The 18776-nt window shown below is 43.6% G+C and overlaps 1 protein-coding gene across 4 annotated transcripts in view; it reads right to left on the reverse strand.

The window, feature by feature from the left end:
• Nucleotides 1-18776, reverse strand: part of CTPS2 (CTP synthase 2) — a 109408-nt gene that overhangs the window by 12693 nt on the left and 77939 nt on the right. For 3 of the 4 annotated variants that reach the window (XM_079910751.1, XM_079910750.1, XM_079910749.1), the window contains 3 exons: nucleotides 8912-8967; nucleotides 6842-6938; nucleotides 1947-2091 (listed from right to left, as the gene is read on the reverse strand). In XM_079910751.1, coding sequence (XP_079766877.1) covers nucleotides 1947-2091; nucleotides 6842-6938; nucleotides 8912-8967 — 298 coding nt within the window. Of the gene's footprint in view, nucleotides 1-1946; nucleotides 2092-6841; nucleotides 6939-8911; nucleotides 8968-18042; nucleotides 18130-18776 lie in introns of those variants that run through there. The other variant, XR_013825741.1, reaches the window with a different exon arrangement.

Consider the following 18776-nt stretch of genomic DNA (forward strand, 5'->3'; position numbering starts at 1 on the left):
CCAAGAAACACAGGAAAAGATGCTCAACATCACTAATCATTAGAGAAATGCAAATTGAAACTACCATGAGCTATCACCTCACACCACTCAGAATGGCCATCATTAAAAAGTCTACAAATAACAAATGCTGGAGAGGGTGTGGAGAAAAGGGAGCCCTCCTACACTGTTGGTGGGAAAGTAAGTTGGTGCAGCCATAAGGAAAAACAGTATGGAGGTTCCTCAGAAAACTAAAAATAGAGCTACTATATGATCCAGCAATCCCAGTCCTGGGCATATACTTGGACAAAACTGTAATTCAAAAAGATAGCTGCACCTCTATGTTCATAGCAGCGCTATTCACAATAGCCAAGACATGGAAACAACGTAAATGTGCACTGACAGATGAATGGATAAAGAAGATGTGGTACATAAATACAATGGAATATTACTCAGCCATAAAAAAGAACAAAATAATGCCATTTGCAGCAAAAAGGAGGCAACTAGAGATTATCATACTAAGTGAAGTAAGTCAGAAAGAGAGAGACAAATACCACATGATATCACTTATATGTGGAATCTAAAATATAGTACAAATGAACCTATCTACAAAACAGAAACAGACTCACAGACATAGAGAACAGACTTGTGGTTGCCACGGGTGGGGGGTGGGGGGATGGAGAAGGGTGGATTAGGAGTTTGGGGTTGTTAGATGCAAACTATTACATTTAGAATGGATAAACAACGAGGTCCTACTGTATAGCACAGGGAACTATATCCCATCTCCTGGAATAAACCATAATGGAAAAGAAAATTTAAAAAAGAATGTATATACATGTATAACTGAGTCACTTAGCTGTACAGCAGAAATTAGCACAACATTGTAAATAAACTATACTTCAATTCAAAAAATTTTAAAAAAGAGAAACCATAAAAGTGCTAGTGGAAAACAAATGGGTAACTATTTATATAATAATCTTTTGATAGGGAAAGACTTTAGGCAGGATACTAAAGACATAATCCACAAAAGTAAAAGATTTGACCACATATAAATAAAAAATACATGAATAAGGACTACATAAAGTCTTTATTTAAAACTTTAGGGAAAATAAAAACTAAGATAAAACTAATAAAAACTAATGAAAGCCATTAACAACTTAGAAAAAAAACAAAATCACTTTGAAAAAGTATGTGTAACCTAACAAAGGATTAATGTCCTTTATATATAAAGAGCTTATCAATCATTAAGAAAAAAGGAGGGGATTTCCCTGGTGGCACAGTGGTTAAAAATCCTCCTGCAAATGCAGGGGACACAGGTTCGAGCCCTGGTCCAGGAAGATCCCACATGCCGCAGAGTAACTAAGCCCGTGTGCCACAACTACTGAGCCTGCGCCCTAGAGCCCGCGAGCCACAACTACTGAAGCCCACGCGCCCAGAGCCCGTGCTCCACAACAAGAGAAGCCACCGCAATGAGAAGCCCACACACCGCAATGAAGAGCAGCACCTGCTCGTCACAACTAGAGAAAGCCCGCGCACAGCAACGAAGACCCAACGCAGCCAAAGATTAATTAATTATTTTTAAAAAAGAAAAAGGATAATAGCAAAAGGAAAAATAGGGCAAAGGATATGAACAGGCTATTCATAAAACAAAAGGTCAATAAACATATAAAATATTCATATATATTTATTAATCAAAAAGTCAACAAAAGAAAATCCCTTTTTTAACCTATCAAAATGAAAAAATCTCTAAAACAATACTCAGTATCAGCCTGATTTTGAAAGCTGACACGTTACCACTGTAGATGTGATTAAATCATTTTCACTAAGAGAAAAAAGTATGCTTGTTAAGAGGGGAAAAAAATGATTCTCCACTTTTTAAAAAAATCCTACAATGATATTAAATTTTATGAGAAACCTAAGATGTTGATAACTGCACCTCAAGTCACTGCTAAGAACTGTAAGCTGGTTACCTGGAAGACAGCTTGCATCCCTGAAGGAGGTAGGCATTCAGAGTCCCAGTTGCCGCAAGTAATAGCCCCAGGTATGGAGGGGAAGGCTTCATTGGCCTCGAAGAAAACTCAGGATGGAATTGGACACCGACAAAATAGGGGTGATCTGAAATGAGAATAATCATAATGCAACTGAAGCAGATAAATATAAGAAAACTCATTAAGTGGTAAGATGATTATTTAACTTGTTACCATCATAGCCAGTTATTTTCATGATCCAACTTGGTAGCAGAATTTCACATTGCAAAACACATCACATCAATAAGAGATCCAGCATTTTATTTGTGCAAGGTGTTAGAGAGTGAGCAAAGTTAAGCAAAAGTTTTTGAATGGGAAGATGATCTGCTTTCTCCAAATCTGCCCGCTATCTAGACCCTTCACAGAGGTACAGTGGTTCCATTTCCATGGGTGGGGCCCAGGGCAGGCCACCCTAAAATATGCCTAAATGGCATATTGATTATTTTGAATTAAAGTTACTTAAGATTGAGCTGATGGGGACTTCCCTGGTGGCACAGTGGTTAAGAACCCACCTGCCAGTGCAGGGGACATGGGTTCGAGCCCTGGTCCGGGAAGATCCCACATGCCGCAGAGCAACTGAACCCGTGTGCCACAACTACTGAGCCTGCGCTCTAGAGCCCACGTGCCACAACTACTGAGCCCACCTGCCACAGCTACTGAAGCCCGCGCTCCTAGAGCCCGTGCTCACCAACAAGAGAAGCCACCGCAATGAGAAGCCTGCGCACCGCAACGAAGACCCAACGCAGCCAAAAATAAATTAATTAAAAAAAAAAATTGAGCTGATGCAAGAGGGACACTTTGACACACACCCCACCTAGTCTCCTGAAAGCAGGAAGTAAATCTCTCTTGTGAAAGGTGTACTTCCTGCCTCTGAAGTGGAAGGATACCCTTATCACCAGAGACAGGGAATTTGGGCAGAGAAGCCTATAGAAACACAACTTGTGACTTCGTTAATTTACGACCCAAGCCCAAACTTTGTTTAGATTCTTCACTAATTAAGCACCCAAAGCCTAAGTTTCTTTGTCCTGTTAATTCCTCACATATTTATTGTTTCTTTGTCTAAAAAGTATAAAGGCTGCCTGCTTTGGCCGCTTCTTAGGTCCCATTTCTATGAGACCTCCGTCTGCATGCATTAAAATTTGTTTTTCTCCTGCTTATCTGTCTTGGGTCAATTTTACTATTAGTCTAGCCACAAGAACTCAAGAGGGTAGGGGGGAACGGTCCCCTCCCAGCACCCTGGTATCCTCATACTTAAGGCTAACTGTAAGTCACTCTTTCTCTTAGATGACTTCAGGCCATTTTCCACAAGGTCTCCTTTCCCAAGGGATGGGTCCCCTGGGAATGCACCAGGTATAACTGCTTTTCTAGTCACAGCTCTGGGCTGGATATTAATCACGGATAGCACCATGAAGCTGAACAGGCACTCATGTTTCAGCCGATGCCAACGTATCTCTTGTGATGAAGAGTCTCCAAGTGATAAAAGGATGCCCTTTCAAGATGTTAATGGTGGTTATGGCTCAAGGGGTGAGAGTTCAAGATATTTTAATTTTCTCCCTTATATTGATACTTCTCTGTATCGTGTGAACCTTTACAATGAACACATATTTCTTACATTATCAGAGGGCAAATAAAGCTATTATACATTGAGGGTTGTAAGAAGTCCCTATATGAGCAATTCAAGTTCTCCTAGATGTAACAGGAACAGAAAAGTAGCTCTTCTCAAGTATCTGAAATCCCTTGTTTGGGAATGGTAAAAATTAATGGGCAACATTTCCAAATCTGGGTAGAAATTTTCTAGGATTACAAATTCCTCTCCCAACTCAGAACTCTCAAAAACTATGTTTATTCCCAGATTAGGAAGCAACTCCTAATTAGAGATTGGGCAACTCTCTCTAATCCCATAACTGCTATAGTCAAAGCATGGTCAGTATGTATTCCTTACTTTAAAAATCATTTTAATGGCCATATACATATCAAACTGAAGATGATAAAATATAAGTTTTATAGGAGGAAGTAAATATAACTTTAAATCTTTCAATGAGATGCTTTATCAAGTGATCTGAAAGTCTAGTACGAAATTCAAAATCACAAATCCCCATCACTTACCACTGAAGACCCAAAGCTACTGCTCAGTAGTAAGGAAATGATGATTGAACGGCAATGTCCACTGTCTTAAGGTTATCATTTAAAGCTTATCCCTCATCCTAATAAAATACGTAGCAGGCTAGCAGAGTGTTCTTATCTAATGGTTATGGAACTTTAGAACAGGAAAGGACTTCAGAAGTAGGGTAAATGTCCAGGTATAGACGCAGAAGCCTGGAGAAGCTTTGTCCTGTTCCTGGTCGGCTAGCTGGCGTTTCAGCTTCCATCGTCTGACTAGCTCACGCCTCCGTTTGCACCCGTGGGGCCAGGTGTGTCCTGGGGCGCTCACTGCCCGCTTCAGAAGCTTTGATGTAAGATCACCATTTGTTCTCTTCTGCAAAGGACTGATCTTTCAATTCTCAAACGATGATGATGATGATCCTTCTCCTATTTTGAGTCTTCTTTATAAAATAGTGGCAGGATCAGAGAGTAGTTTTTCATGTTTGTTTTAATTTTTACTCCTTACTTAACTAAATAAAAGTTGGAAACCTGAAAAAAAATAATAAAGCTTTGCTACACAAAATGGTAGCCCCTGGCCACAGGTGACCATTTAATAAACTCACTCAAATTAACTGAGCACATTTCAAGAGCTAAACAGCCACACACAGCTAGTGGCTACCATACTGAACAGGGCAGAACACTCCATTATTGCAGCAGATTCTACTGGACAGCTCTGAATCCAGAAAAACCCAGTGTAGACATCCTCTACATCATATCCAAGAAGAAGCCTCCTTGAATTAGAATAACATTCAGGTATGAAAGCTTGGTGAGAGGAATGCCACCTTCTCCCGGGAAAGTGTCCCCTCAAGAAAAGAAGAGAAACCAGCTGCCCTTAGAAAGGAAAACAATACCTCTTTAAATTAAAGATGTGATGAATCTTGCAGCACAGCATCTAGGGATGTCTCTGAAAGAAGCCGACAATAATTGTGGTTTTGTACCACTAGAGACAGAAACTAAGCAACGGATCGTGTCATAGCCAGGGAAAGAATATTTGAACGAATGGATCGTTGCTCTGAATCACTTTACCCAAAAAATCCAATATGAGGAAAGAGACTAAAACTTTTTATTTTGATGATGCTCTATCAGTCAAAGTATCTTTTAAATAATGCTCTTAATTGCTTTGAAACAAATTCTGACATTATACTAATCTCAAGCTTTGTTGTTCCTTTTAGAACTCCTTCAGGAACGTAGTGATTCATGGATGTGATAAGGGTAGCTAAGATCAAAATCTTCTGGGAAATTTTCCTTAATAAAATGAATTCCCTTGCAGTCAGCTTTTTAAAAACTGCAAGGTTTTACAGCAGGTCTCATTTCCTTTCCAACCCACATGAAATTTGAAAGTGTCGGTGGGAAACTAAATCCTTGCGATGAAGAAGCTTCTAAGTGCTTGCTGGTAATAATGAGAGACAGGAGAATTAAAGAGAAGAAGTACTTGAACAAAGTAAACAAATAGTCATTTGCATAAGAAATTTCTCTGCCCTCTCACATGCCAGCCTTAAGAGACTTCAACACCGAACAGTGATCCACTCTATAACAATTGTAAATGATGGGCATTTCCATCAGAAGGACTACAGAAAATACATCCTCATATTCTAATTTAAAACTTCAGGCATGGATTGATAATCTTAAGTGGAATGTCCAATGAAAACAAGAAGAACAATAAAATCCCACAGAGGTGGTGGCAGAAGGAGGCTCCGACCTGGTTTAGCTCCAGTCGCGCCAGGGGCTGGCTGGATGGCCCTGGCAGGTTGCTTAACCTCTCTGCACTCGGGTCTCCCTCTCCATAAAGTAGGAATAACATCACCTGCCTTGTAAGTTACATAAGGCACGTAGAGTCCCTAGCAAGGGGTCTGGTGAGAAGCATCTAGTGAGTGCACACTCAATGTCCACTGCTTGCCTTCTTTCTGGGTCCAGGTAACATGCTACAGTGGTCAAAGAAGCCTTTCCCAACTTCAGTACTCCTCCCTGCTCGGGACTTCTGAAGTACCTGAACAGTTGAGAGACAGAAAAGGAAAGGGACAGAGAAAAGGAATTTGAAGTAGAAGAACAGTGACGTGGACTAAAATGGAACAAACAGTAGGAAAGTTAGAAGAAGAGTAAGTAGTTCGGGTTATCTGGAGCCTAAAGTACACAGATTGGAAAAGGTAGGTTCTAGAAAACGATGCTACCATTTTTAGAGTATCCTGAACACACTAAGCATTCAATAACGAGGATGGTTTATCTAACAAATTATTGTCACATGTGCTGCACAGTCAGTCACCAGTAGTGAGGGGGCACTGGGCCATTCTTCCTCAGAGGAGGGAGAAAGCAGAATGCTGCTCAACAGTGGGCTGCCTGCCTTTCCCAGAGCGTCTAACCCAGAAGCTGCAACAAGAGACACCCCAGGAAGGGAGCAAGGACGCCAGGAAGCACACTACTGGTAGATCTGGTAGGCTCCGAACACGACATCATTTTATGGCACGTTCACTCTAATAGGCCCCAAAATGATTAGTATTATAAGCAATCTAGTTTTTCATGCACTTTATACTTAGTGCATATTATTTCTATTTAGCTGCATATTTATTTCAAAGGAGAGAGGAAAAGGAGAGCAAATAAAATGGGTCTCAAGTTATATCTTTGTATGCTTACAGTCGACAAAGAGACATTAGCTCACCACAATCACCACAAAAGTTTTCAAAAATGAAGAGCCCACTTACTTGCCAGTTCAATGATCTCCATCCGCTCCCCGTCGACATCCTGACCTACAAAACTTAAGTCATTATGCTCAAGTTGGTTGATCAGGCTAGGATTCACCTGGAAAAACAAGAAATGAAGTGTCTTTGGACAGCAGAGCAATACAGACGTATCAGCTTATGAAAATGTCCTCCACCAACTGGGTGGCTTTTCCATTTCGGTGATGCTCTAACTAGGAGTTAATTTCTATTTATATTCAAATCTCAAAGCCTATTTTTAAATTCATGATGAACCTGAGAAATAGTTGGATCACAGCCCTTACATTTGGGAGGCCCACCTTCTACTGTCCAAAGATGAGTTTCAAAAAAAAGCAGGGAAGATGGCGGAAGAGTAAGACGCAGAGATCACCTTCCTCCCCAAAGATGAGTTTCAAAAAGTAGGACTGTGAGACTACATCAAACTAAAAACTTTCTACACAGCGAAGGAAACCATCATCAAAACAAAAAGGCGGGGAATTCCCTGGCGGTCCAGTGCTTAGGACTCCACACTTCCACTGCAGGGGCATGGGTTCAATCTCTGCTTGGGGAACTGAAGTCCCGCAAGCCACGCAGCATGACCAAAACAAACAAACAAACAAAACAAGGCAACCTACTGAATAGGAGAAGTTATTTGCAAATCACGTATCTGATAAGGGGTTAATATCCAAAATATATAAGGAACTCATACACCTCAACACCAAAAAAAAAAAAAAATTAAAAAATGGGTAGAGGATCTGAATGGACCTTTTTCCAAAGAAGACATACAGATGGCCAAAAGGTACATTTAAAGATATTCAACATCACTAATTATCAAGAAAATGTAAATCAAAACCACAATGAGCTATCACCTCATATCTGTGAGAAAGGCTATCATCAAAAATACAAGGAATAACAAATGTGGGAAGGATGTAGAGAAAAGTCCTACAATGCTGGTGGGACTGTAAGTTGGTACAGCCACTAAGGAAAACAGCATGGAGACTCCTCAAAAGATTAAGAGTAGAACTACCATATGACCTAGCTATTCCATTTCTGGGTACCTATCCAAAGAACGTGAAAACACTAATTCAAAAAGATGTTCACTGCAGCATTATTTACAATAGCCATGATATGGAAACAACGTAAGTGTCCACTGATGGATAAAGAAGATGTGAGATTATATACATATATATATATATATATATATATATATATATATAGCAGTTGAATTGTTACTGGTTCACAAGTGGGCAGGTAATCTAAATTGACCCAATCAGGTTTAGGAGAGATGCATGTTGCCTCACTTGCCACTGGCAGCCATCTTACAACTACGAGGGAGACCAGCCTAAGGACAAGGCAGACACACAGAAAAGGGTAGGGCCAAGGGACTCCTAGACAAAGCACGAGCCTTGATTGTACCATGCCTGGAGCCCGCCAAGCCTCTGGACTACGTGTTACCTGAGATAACAAATTTCCTTATTGCTTAGGCTGGTATCAGTGAATAATGAGCAGGAATTTTGACTCTTCACAGTCAAAAGCAATGTAATTGGTACACCAATTAATCCCTGAACAGACAATTTGCATTTTGGGGAACGTAGGCTTCTCATGCGGCAATCTCAACAATAACTCCTCTTCATCATGCGACACTAAGCTTCATGCTCAATGTAGCTTCCAAGAGGCTCCCAAACCAAGAGTCCATCATGTGATACCCAGAGCCACATCCCTATCCCGAGAGGCATTTGGTTCAGAAGATGCAAGTACCCTTTTCCCAACTCTGCCAAAATAAAGGGCAGGAGGTTCAGGATAAGGATAACAACTTTATCTCGGTCTAAGAGACAGCAGTTAGGGTAACAGAGAGCCCTGAAATGTCCCATGTGCAGATACTTAAAGATTTTGCCTTTGGAAAGCCAAGACCAGAGTCTCCGCACCCCTACCCGCCTCCTCTGGGAAATCTGACACTTCTCCCCTGAGCCCTATGGACACCAGGCCGGACAGCTTCTCCAGAGGCCCGCTTGTGATCACTGGGGTTCCTCACACTAAGCATCTATATTCCACAGTAATTCAGTGTAACAGCCATACCTCATACCGATGTCTGTGTCTTTCTTCTATAAAAGGAACGTCACCATAAAGTTTCCCTGCAAAGATATGAAAGTGAAATGAATACTGTAGCAATCAGCTTTGGAACCACAACCGTGGCATCTGTGTGGGGGAAATCTCTTTGATCTCCATCCGTCTATCAGAGGCCTAAAAATGAACCAGACTCTAGATAGTAATCTCGATTTTCTTTTCCTATAGGACAGCCATAGCTTCTTTGAAACCCTGAAGCAATTCTCAAGTAAGCCGTCAGCAGTGCACAGAGGGAAGCCCACCATGGACTCCAGCAGAGGCCCTCCTTTCATACGCCTGCCTGCAGAACGGAGAGCCCCAGTGACATCGGCACCATCACCACTGTGCAGATTCACAACGGGGCTCATGTTACAAAAGAAGAAAATGAAACCAAGGGAAGGGAAACGAAACCAAAGGACTTGCCCAAAGCCCCGCCCCGCTGGCCATGCCGTCCTGTCTGGAGCCCAGGCTTCCTCACTCCCGGCCCAACGCATTCTCCACTACACCAGCCGCCTCTTCTTTCGCACGTGTGGTACTGGCCACACTGGTTTACACCCCACCTTAAAAATATGACTATCCTTTGACTAAAATTTGACCTCTAAGAATTTACTCCAGAAAACAAAAACGAGGACAGAGATGTAACCACTAAGATGTGACCTGCTGCGTTATTAGCAGGGGACAGTCGGAAACCAGCAGCGCCTCAGGAACGGAGGGCTGCTGGCAGGAATGAGAGCACATCTCCACCCACAGTTCTCAACCAGGGGTGTGTGGCAGAGAATCACACGCGCGGCTGCTTAGACAGGCCCGTGTCGCAGCGGGGGCCGCAGCCCAGGGCAGCATCTCGGGCACAGCCTGTCTGGCGATGGACACGGGGGCCAGTGGGACGCCCAGTGACCCCAGTGTGAGGTGGAGAGGAGCGGGGTCTGTCACCAGACACCTCTCAAGAACACAGGGCCCATGGAGCACGTAGAGAAGCGGGATGGCCAAGTGGGTCACAGCACTGGAGCAGGCACAGGGGCCGACGACTATTCCCTCCGCACCGGCTCTCAGCACGCAGACCCCAGGCTCACAGCCAGGGGACGGGAAGACCTGCCGACAGCGCTGGAACACATCGCCGAACCCCAGCAGAATCAGGAGCAGGGCTCGAGTCCACAGGCAGGGGATTGCCAGACTCTCCAAGGTGTCATCAGGCCGCGGAACAGGATGTTTCAACCAAGAGACCGAATGTCTCACATCTCGCTTGAGCTTCTGACTTGGATACAGAAAACTCAAACTGGCTGTATTCTCCATGACTAAGTGTGATCAATTATCATGACTGAACTTCTACTTGCAATCCTGTGCATACAAACTGAGTTCCCTGGTGGCGATGTTAATGACAGTGAGTATTTAGCTATGTGCCTTGGAAGAAAAATGGGCATAGTGGGGGCAGGGAGCTCCTTTGAGAGAACTCCAACACGCCACTGCCAGGGGGTCATTCAAGACAGAGCCCTTTGTACTCAAACTATCGGTTCATAAAAATGAAAGAAAAAACGGAAGATGATAGCACAATAATGCCCAGTTGGAAAAAATGGAAACACTTATACCCTGAAGTTACAAGAAAAAGCAGTTGAAACATCTGGACCTAACTTTGAGAGGATTCTGATTCTCCTCTGACCTCTAACTTTGTCATTGATCTTTTCCTCCTAGAGTCCAAAATGTCTTCTCTCCTTCCTTCATTAGGACAGATGACTAAGCAAATCCAATAACAGAGCCTGCCAATACTAATAGAGATGGTGACAAAAATGGCAAAAACCTCCAAATTAGGATATAAGGAATTATATTGGGGAATTACATCTGAGTCATCGGGACTAGCACGATATTGCACGAACTTTTGAACCTGCGTGGCTTGTGCCTGCTGCCTGGCTTAAGGCAAACTTTGTGTTTGCTATGAAATCCCAGAAGTGACAGGAAGAGGGGAGGTATAGTGACTCTGGAGCCAGAATGCCTGGCTTTAAATTCCACTACACCATGTAATGGATGTGTGACTTGGGCAAATTACTGCACCTCTCTGCCTCAGCTTCCTCATCTGTAAAATGGGGGTGATGACAGTCTCTACTTCATAGCGTTGTTGTGAGGACTGAATAAATCAAAACATGTGAAACACTTAAAACAGTAAGTAAGCCATGTGACTGGTATTGTTATCTCTAGACTATGAAATCCAAACAGAAAGAATGGAAGCTAGAACATAAGTTGTACAAGATAATAGACAAGATAGGGACCCATCCCCTCAGTTCTTGAGACCAGTGTCTAGCATATAAGCAGGTACTCAATACATATTTGTTTAATGAATGAAGCATATATATGGGGCAGGGGGCGTACGTGGTACACGATGAAACATGTTTTCAGAACTTTGGAAATGTTGTTTTGTGCATTCAAAATCTTTCTTAATCACTGACAAATCTATCAAGAATGAATTTATGAAATTAATCCATTGCCATATCCATGAAAAAAGAAAAAAAATTAAATTTCCATTAAAACTATATGTTGAGAATCAGCTCAGAGTGTTACCAGATGAAAACACCTTAAAATCAAAAACTAAGAATTCTCACTGTAGGGTCGCCCTGGCCCCAGGAATTCTGATTTCGACGCTCTCAGGAGAGTGCCCAGGCACGTGGGTTTTTACAAAGCACCAAGTGACTCCCTGTGCATTCCTCGTCAGTAACCACTGAGCCACAGTATCACTGAACGTGCTGTTGGGGGGACAATCAATGACAAGCGAGATGCTGGATGCAGCTGGACGCAGACTGTATCCAGCTGTGGACTGAAAAGACTAAGGGGTAGATATGCCATGTCGTTAGGAGCGCTTCTCTGGACGGATTTATTGAGCACACGTGCCATGTGGTAAGCCTAGGCACAGGGGACATCCTTAATGATGACAAAGTGACATGGTCTTCCTTCCTGTCCTAGTCTTTTTGGAGACAAAATAAAATGCAACAGAGATTAACTGCACATAAGCTTAATGTTCACTTAAGAAGCACGTAGCAGCAAAGCTTTAGAGAAAGACACCTGATAAGGTCTTAGGACCTACAAAATACTCTCAGTGTAGGCAGCAAGACACCAACAATGCATATAACAGCATCGTCGGAAACAAAAACCCTACCGAATTACACCTTCTCCTTCTCTAATTCGCTACTGGGTAGATTCTGTCTCATATATAATATATATTTAACCCACTAACGGTCTTACCAATCCCCACCCTCCTGTTAATAATCCTAGCGTCTGAACCTGAACCTTTCTCTTTCCTTTTCAGAGCAAAAACTTCCCCCACAAAAAGCTATACAAGCTAGAAGGTGGAAACAACCCAAATGTCCGTGGACAGGTGAATGGATAAACAAAAATGGTATATACATGCAATGGAATATTATGCAGCCTTAAAAAGGAAGGAAACCCTGACACATGCTACCATATGGATGAATCTTAAGGACTTTATGCTAAATGAAATGTCAGCCACAAAAAGCAAATGCTACATGACTCCACGTATATGAGGCACCCAGAGTCATCAAATTCTTGGTGAGAGAAAGCAGAATGGTGGTTTCCAGGGGCTGGGGGAAGAGGAATCAGGAGTTGTCGTTTAATGGGTAAAATGTCTTAGTTTTGCAAGATGAAAAAGTTCGGGAGATCAGCTGCACAACAATGTGAATATACTTAACACTTCTGAATTGTACACATAGAAATGGTTAAGATCACAAATTTTATGTTATGTGTGTTTTACAACTAAAATTTTAAAAAGTAAAAGGTAAACAGCCCCATTCTTGCCGCCACCACTCCCTCTTCCTCTGACTCCCCCTTTATCTAACACCCCATCCCCACCCTTTGCAACCCAGCTTTCATTCCTGTCATTTTACTGAACAACCCAGCAGATCTGTCCTCAGTGAGGACTGGAGTAACGCCCCCATCCCCCATCTGTGACCTCTGCTCCTCTCTGGACTCCCCTTGCCCCGCCTCCCTGACCTGCGGCCTCCACTGGGGACGGCCGCCCACGTTTACACCCTCCCTTCCTCTCCCACCTTCACTCCCCGGGAAGCCGTCAGCCTTACGCTCCCATTCTACACCTCCCGATCCTTACCTTTCACCGGGCCTCCACATTTCCTATTTCCAGGGGGCCAGAAGAAATCACCCGTAGTGTGCAATAAAGCTAAAATCACTACTTGATGGGCTTCATTACCTCTCTCTCAGAATACCTGCTGTGCTTTTGCACAAATATCTTTTAACTGCTGCACCCGTGTCTTAATTTGACTCACTTTTAAGACTGCCCAGAACCTTGCCCTGTACTAATTAGGTATTATAGGAGCTAGAGCTCTCTTTGTATGTGCAAGGATTTGCTGGTGTTTGTCTAGAGATCCCAAGAGGCTGCCCAGAGTGCAGATTTTTGGTGTATTTGGCTTGCACAGTGTCGGCAGACACACAGTTATTAATTTTTAAATATGTTGCCAACATTTAAGAATCAGAAGATTTCTCATAAAACTCTAGATTTCCAGATTCTCTTAAAAATTTAGAAGACTGGCAACAGTGAATCAATCCACAGTCCTTCATGCAACTATCAGCTACAGCAGTTACTCCTTTGATGGGTCAAGTGCTTGTCAATTTGCCCCAGGCCCCACCATTCCCTATGGCCTCTCTAACTCTGAGGCCCACTGTTAACTGCCATTGATTGTTGAGCTCAAGCCATGGCATTTCTCACACTTGGCTGTGTAACTCGTTCACATTCCCAACCAGGGCCTACTGGCCCAGCTGCTCAGTCCAAGGTTGATACAGGGTCCTTCCTCAAGTCAAGCACCTGATTTCAACTGGCTTTCGGAAGCCAGGGGTGGGCTCTTCACTCCCTGTTCTCCTCCACAAGACACTCCTCCTGAAACCTGCGGAAGCCTGTCTTGGGGCTCTCAGTGCGAGGAGGCTCAGCTCTGGGAGCTGTTTGGGGGTTTCTGTCCCCTCTGATTAAGGTCCAGCCATTTGGCAGAGTGAGGTGGTCAGGAGTTCGGGCTCTGAAATCAGCTCAGTGACTGTCTAACAAGTGACTTTGCCATGCTACGACACCGTTCTCGCGTGCAAAATGCGGCTGGGTCCCAGGGGTGTTGACAGGCATAACTGAAAAGATGCCCACCGTGTCCTAGTGACCGATACTTAGAAAGTGCACGGTCCGGTATCTTTCTCCTTCTCCATCTTTTACTTTTGGATTTTAGCAGATCATTCCTTTAATTTTTAGAAAACATCTCATTTCTTTTAAGTATCTAAACTCCTCCCCTTACCCTAATTTTATTTTTCATGTTCTGCTTTTATCTCAATTTTCTATTATGAAAATGTTAATTTTCTAGTTTAAAAATGCTAGTCCTTCCCTTTAACTCTGCACTGCAGGGTCACATGCTTTTCCATTGCTTGTATCTCCTTTTATTCCCACCCCCACCCCCCCTTTTAGTATTCTCATCGCATTTTTTTAAACTCTTTTCTTAGATTTTCTGCGTTCTTCTGCTAGACCATATTAGCAGGTTGGGGAGCCAGGAAACCAGAAGGGAGGGGCTTGAGAGAACCTGCAAGACAAAGGGGCTGCCTGCCCCCACCCTTCGGCTCACCTCTCCTCCCCAGCCACTGGCCCCGTGAGAGCCCATTCTTAACACAGGCCACTAACTGAAGTTTATCCCCAGCTCTGAGAGAATCACAGGTCAATACGATAAACCCTCCCCAGTCACGATCGCAGCGTCGCACTGGAATAGTGCTTTCCTGTGCCAGGTGCTGTTCTAAGGACCCACGTGCATAGCTGATTTAGCCCTCACAAGGCCCCCACAAGGTAGCAGCTCTTCTGATGTCCATTTTCTAGATGCATAACTGAGGGTGAGCAGCTACACAGCCAGCGACTGAGAGCTGGGGATGGGGCGGTGTGACTCCAGGGGCTGGGTTGTAACCACCTCCCGAGTTCCCACAGGTGAAGTGCTCAGGACAGAGCTGGTCCAGTAAGGGGGATATAAATGCTTTAACCCCTTACAATTAAAGGAGCTATGTCCCAGACCTGTGAGCCCCCATATCCACGAATACACTTTGCTGGGAAAGCCCCAGCAAAAGGCAAGAAGCAGCCGGGGAGAGAGGGACCCCCAGTGTGGGCTGTCCACGGGGAGGCTGGCCCACTCCTCTCCCGAGGCCCATCACGCTCCTTTCAAACTCCTGTCTCAGCGCAACATGTTACCGTGGCACAGACCTTCTGGGTCCCTAACTCCCTAGTGATCTCTTTCAAACTGTTTTATAAATCACCTCATTAACCCAGCCAAGGTTTTTTGTGCGGCTGGTTTTTTCCTCAAACTTCCTAACAATCTAATCACACAAGGAACTAGAAGCTGTTTCTGTCTATCAACGCTTGGATAAGAGATAAGAAAGCACAAGCAGTTTTTCTAGCCTGAAAATTTCTTCCCCTTATCCGCCTGTCTTTCAGTTCTTTCAAATGTGAAATTAAACCACTCTGCATTTCCAATGCCTTGAATTTTACCCAGATCCTTAATACGGGGACTCACTCAATACCTTCCTAATTGGCCTCTTGCCTCTGTCCTCTCAAAACAAAAACCTCTTTCTCTTACAGTAAAGCAGAACCAAGCTTTCAGTCAAGTCCTTCTCCTTCTTATGAGGAAATGCAGACAAGGTCCCCAAAAGGAACGAAGTCTTTTCCTAAACTATTCAATTTTCACCTGCTGCGTCCAGACAGCTTCGCTGGCCTCCTGCAGCCTAGACTCTGCCACACTCACTAGCAGCTGGCGTCACCCTGAGGAGCTCTTCCCAGCCTCCTCTGCCAGCGGACGTCTGCCAGCATCAACTCACTGTCCCCATGTCGCCTGCCCTGAGGATGAGGGTCACGTCAGAACTCTGATGGGAAATCACCAGGACCTGGTCTCCAGCCGTGCGCACTGCACAGCAGGGGGCTCCTAATTCCTTCCAATACATCATGCTGCATCCGCCACTGGACCGGACACCCCTGGAGGGCAAAACAGCATCCACTCACCTTTAACGACCCCACGGCCCAGCCCCACCGTGCTCAGGGGCTGGCCCTCTCCCTCTTCTGCTTCCCCGAGTGCAAGGGTGCTGGTTTGGAGGGCAGAGTCACGCGGATTGCATACACAGTTTGGGACTGCTTTAAACTGGGTTTACTCTAGCGTTCCTACCAGCGCACACCCACACCAGACTGCGCAGTATTCAAACACGCTACCTGAATGGTCCCAATAATGTGTTCCTGCCGCTGGTGGCAGTTCGGTTCAAAGACCACACTTGGCACAGACAAAACAGGCTTCTTTTCCTGGATGTCTTAGCAACATACTTGGGACCTGACCAAAAAAATTAAGCCAGGGACCTATAATATTTTGGACACACTGTTCAAAAGGCTGTCAGCTGTCCCCTGAATGAGCTCTGAACCTTGCCTGTATTGCTTTGTACTTCAGTATGTTCCCAGCTCTCACACTCAGTTGAGAGCCACAAGCAAAACAATAAAGTTTCTGAAGTCTTAAAACCCTCTCATACCAAAGTTCCTCGGTGCTCTCCCTGGCTCCCCTCTCACCTGAGCCTGACCCCCTCCATCTCTAGCCACACCTCAATCTAGATCTCTCACTCTTCAAAGCACCCCATTTAAGACTTAACTGCTAATGTAAAATAGATAGCTAGTGGGAAGCAGCGGCATAGCACAGGGAGATCAGCTCCGTGCTTTGTGACCACCTAGAGGGGTGGGATAAGGAGGGTGGGAGGGAGGGAGACGCAAGAGGGAGGAGATATGGGGATATATGTATATGTACAGCTGATTCACTTTGTTATACAGCAGAAACTAACACACCATTGTAAAGCAATTATACTCCAATAAAGATGTTTAAAAAAAAAAAAGACTTAACTGCTTTGTACCATATCCCCCTGCTTTTCAAAAGTCATCTAATGAGTTAATCAACCAAGTAATGGTATCACTATAAGTAGACAAGTCCTACCATCTACATTCCCAGATAAAATGTGTGTGGTTTGTAAACTGAGGTATAATTTACATGCAGTAAAATATACACATCTGAGGTGTTTGACAAGTTTCACAATCCTGAAATGTGTGTTTAAAGAGTCCCGTTTTGGAGAGTGATCGTAACGGTGGGCTGTGGAGCCAGGGCCACGTGTTCCAGTAGAAGACTAGAAACTATGTGAGAAGAGCAGCCGAGGCCTGTCCCCCGCACCCACCCATGGTGAGCTGTTCCACCTGTGGGCCCTCCTGGGACCCTGTGGGCCCCACAGGGTTCCACCCGTGGGCTCAGGTGAACAGTACAAAGGCTGGACCAAACGGCCTCTGAAAGCCGTCTTGGCCTTACTCTGTCACTAAATAGGGTATTTAGGCAGGCAAGTGGACAAGTGGGGAGATGTCCTTGAACGCTCCCCAGGAGGGTAGCAGCCTTGCAGCCTTGGCCTCTTGCTTCAGCCTGTGCTTCTTTTGTTTAGACGGGGTTTCTGTAAGCCGTGGCAACCCCAAGGCAGAACAGGATTCCCCTGTCTTTGTTCAGCTCTGGAACTAAGAATGGTTTTCACATTTTCAGATGGTTAAAAAAAAAACAAAAGAAAAAGAATGTTTCATGATGCATGAAAATTACATGAAATTCACATTTCAGTGTCCATAAATAAAGGTTCATTGGAACACAACCATGCTCGTTCACTTGCATATTTGCCTATTGCTGCTTTCACGCTACAACACAGAGTTGAGTAGTTGCATCAGAGACCATATGGCTCCAAAACTGAAAATATTTACTATCTGGCCCCTTACAGAAAAAGCTTACCAACCCTTGCTTTAGACCATCTAGGTAAGAGACTCTGGGCTGGTATACCTCTCTCTTCCCATATTAAGTGCTGGTGGAGACTTCAGACATGGGTGGTATACAAACAAGTAAACCAACATCTGGAAAGGGGAAATTTCCACTTTGTAGAAATGAAAACAAATGCAAATTAAAGTACAATAATACAAGGCCCTTTTTGTTCTTGTTAATAGAAAAAGAAGAAAAATAATAAAAATATTAGCAAAAAGACTAGAGAAAGCAAGGACACGACACTACAGTTAACATCATTATGAACTGGTTCACCTTTTCTTTCAAACAATCCAGCAGAATTATCAGTTGTAAAAGTGTTCATACCCTTTGACATAATAGTCTGACTTCTGGAAATCTATCCTAAAGAAACAATTAAAAGAACAAAAGAACACTGGGTCAAAATGTTCACATCAGCATTTTTCTAACAAAATGACAGAAACAACCTGAAATGCTTAGCAGATGGAAATGAATCAGTATATTATGGTTCCTTAACTCAATTAAATATATGTCCAAATAATAGACATGAAGACTAAATACATGAAAAAGTTTGCTACTATAACAGACTATATAAAAACTAAGGATGATAGGGACTTCCCTGGTGGACCCGTGGTTAAGACTCCACACTTCCACTGCAGGGGGCCCGGGGTTCAATCCCCGGTCGGGAAACTAAGATCCTGCATGCCACGTGGTGTGGCAAAAAAAAAAAAAAAACAACTAAGGTTGATAGATAAAGTTTAGAAAAGACCATGAAAACTTAAAAAGAAAAAGTTTAGAAAAACAAGGAATGGAGTACTGACACATGCTATAATGTACACATACGTTTAAACATTATGCTAAATGAAAGAAGCCAAACACAAATGCCAGAGATCATACCATTCTATCTATATGAAATATCCAGAAAAGGCAAAACTATAGATTAAGGTAATGGGCTCAGGGCTGGAGGGGGTGGTGGTGATAGCTAAAGGGAACAGGGTTTCTTTTTGAGGTGATAAAAATGTTCAAAATTT

The sequence above is a fragment of the Stenella coeruleoalba genome, assembly GCF_951394435.1.
Source record: "Stenella coeruleoalba genome assembly, chromosome: X".
Lineage (NCBI taxonomy): Eukaryota > Metazoa > Chordata > Mammalia > Artiodactyla > Delphinidae > Stenella > Stenella coeruleoalba.